General features: G+C 45.3%; 1 protein-coding gene across 1 annotated transcript; it reads left to right on the forward strand.

The window, feature by feature from the left end:
* The first annotated feature begins 331 nt into the window (after positions 1 to 331).
* On the forward strand, positions 332 to 2,128 carry LOC108341913 (fasciclin-like arabinogalactan protein 1). Its single transcript, XM_017579593.2, has one exon. The coding sequence runs from the start codon at positions 423 to 425 to the stop codon at positions 1,677 to 1,679; it is 1,257 nt and encodes a 418-aa protein (XP_017435082.2). The 5' UTR covers positions 332 to 422; the 3' UTR covers positions 1,680 to 2,128.
* The last annotated feature ends 296 nt before the right edge of the window (positions 2,129 to 2,424 follow it).

The raw sequence follows: 2,424 nt of genomic DNA on the forward strand, positions 1-2,424 counted from the left end.
AAACAAATTGTGTAATATATATATTTTTTATTTCTCTTCAAATAAAAAATAGATCCTTCCCTATCTTTACTCCAGGCTTTCTCTTAATGAAAAAAATCAGAACCGTTTATTATGTTCCCCCTTCTTCATTTCCACTGTATATTAGACAATACAGGGATCAGATCTCACAGTGTTTTGACTGGAGAAAATACTTGCTGTAGAGAATCGTTATATTTATATTTTCTGAAAAAAAAAACATTGGTAAAATTAGACAGAGTTTATTATTACTGTGTCAAAGAATGGCACAAACCGTAATAATCTGACACTCCATGCCCTATTTTCTCCACTCTTCTTATTAGTACCTCTGTAACTCTCTTCTTCACACTTCACTCTTCACTCTGTTCTCTGACGCCGCCAGATCTCAGATTCTCACACTCTTCACAATGCACCATCACCTCCGTCCGGCCATGCTGCCGGTTCTCGCGGCGGCGTTCCTCCTCCTCGCCACCCTTTCCCAAGCGCACAACATCACGCGCATTCTCGCCCAGCACCCGGAGTTCTCCACCTTCAACCACTACCTCACCCTCACGCACCTCGCCCCCGAAATCAACGGAAGAACCACCATCACCGTCTGCGCCGTCGACAACTCCGCCATGGACGACCTCCTCTCCAAGCACCCCTCCATCTACACCGTCAAAAACATCCTCTCCCTCCACGTCCTCCTCGACTACTTCGGCGCCAAGAAGCTCCACCAGATCACGAACGGCACAGCGCTAGCTGCCACAATGTACCAGGCCACCGGCACCGCCCCGGGCTCAGCCGGCTTCGTCAACATCACCGACCTCCACGGCGGTAAGGTCGCATTCGGCGCCGAAAACAACGACGGAACCCTGACCTCCACCTTCGTGAAATCCGTGGAAGAAATCCCTTACAACATCTCCGTTATCCAGATCAGCAAAATTCTACCCTCGGCTGCAGCGGAAGCCCCTGCACCTGCGCCGGCGCAGCAAAACCTCACCAGCATTATGTCCAAACACGGTTGCAAAGTCTTTGCCGACACTCTTTCTAACTTTAGCGACGCACTTTCCACCTTCAACGACAACCTCGACGGTGGATTAACTGTTTTCTGCCCCCTCGACGACGCCTTCAAAGCGTTCCTCCCCAAATTCAAAAACCTAACCGCTTCTGGCAAACTCGCGCTTCTCGAATTCCATGGCGTGCCGGTGTACCAATCCCTTGCTACGCTGAAATCGAACAATGGACTTCAGAACACCTTGGCCACCGACGGAGCTAACAAATTCGATTTCACAGTACAAAACGACGGCGAAGATGTCACTCTCAAGACGAGGCTCACCACGGCGAAGATCACCGACACCATAATCGATGAACAGCCTCTCGCGGTTTTCGCCATCAGTAAGGTGCTTCTCCCTAAGGAGTTATTCAAGGGTGAGGCGCTTGCTCCGGCGCCTGCGCCGGAGCCTTCTGCTGCCGACGCTCCTGCGCCAGCGAAGAAGGGGAAGAAGAAGAAGAAGGCTGCTGATGCACCTGCTGCGGATGCGAATTCCGACGCGCCGGCGGATTCACCCGGGGACGCCGCCGATGACACCGCTGACGACAGTAACGGCGCCGTTAGCGGCGGGAGTTATGGTAATGTTGTTGTTGCCTTGGGTTTGGTTTTGGGGTTATCGTTAGTGCTGTGATGGGACCTTGTTTTAAAAAAAAAGGGGTTTTTAGGATTTTCTTTTTCTCTTTTGTTTTTGAAGGTAGGAAATAAGGGGATTCGAAGTGGTACCCCTTTTTTTCTATCCTTTTTTTTGTGTGTTTTAATATTTTTATTTGATTATTATTGTATTTCATATTGTTGTAATTTTGGTGATGAGAGAATGGAAAATTGATAGATTGTTATGAATGTTACAACATAAACATTCATTTACTTTTGTCCAAGGAGCATGATATATGGTGGCGTTATTCACGATAATGTAGATGTTCAATGTTCATCCTTATAGATTTAGGATGATAACGGAGGCTTTTTCTCATGATAAGTCAATGTTTGAACTGTTAACTTCTGTTTGTTCAAATAACATTTGGGATGTCGGTGTAAGTTAGTGTTTTCTTAATGAACGTTTCGGCTATTGATTCAGTTTTTTAATGTAAAGTAATTGAATTGTTGTTTAATTTGACCTTAAATTCTATTTTTTTAAACTAATTTGCTACCGTTGAGTGCTTTTTGGGTTTTTTTAATAAGATTAGATGAAATCATGTGATTGAGTGAACCAAAGAGTGAAACCGACACCAAACGTTGTATAGGTTTTTAATTGTAGTTGGATAGTGAGTAGAATTGAAGTGGTGTGGAGAAGGACAAAGGGTGGATCATTTGGCCATGCATATTTTTTTGTCTTTATTGTGTTTGGTGCGACATTTAAATTGGTTGTAGCAGTGGCTTGT

This window comes from Vigna angularis, chromosome 6, assembly GCF_016808095.1.
Source record: "Vigna angularis cultivar LongXiaoDou No.4 chromosome 6, ASM1680809v1, whole genome shotgun sequence".
Classification (NCBI taxonomy): domain Eukaryota; kingdom Viridiplantae; phylum Streptophyta; class Magnoliopsida; order Fabales; family Fabaceae; genus Vigna; species Vigna angularis.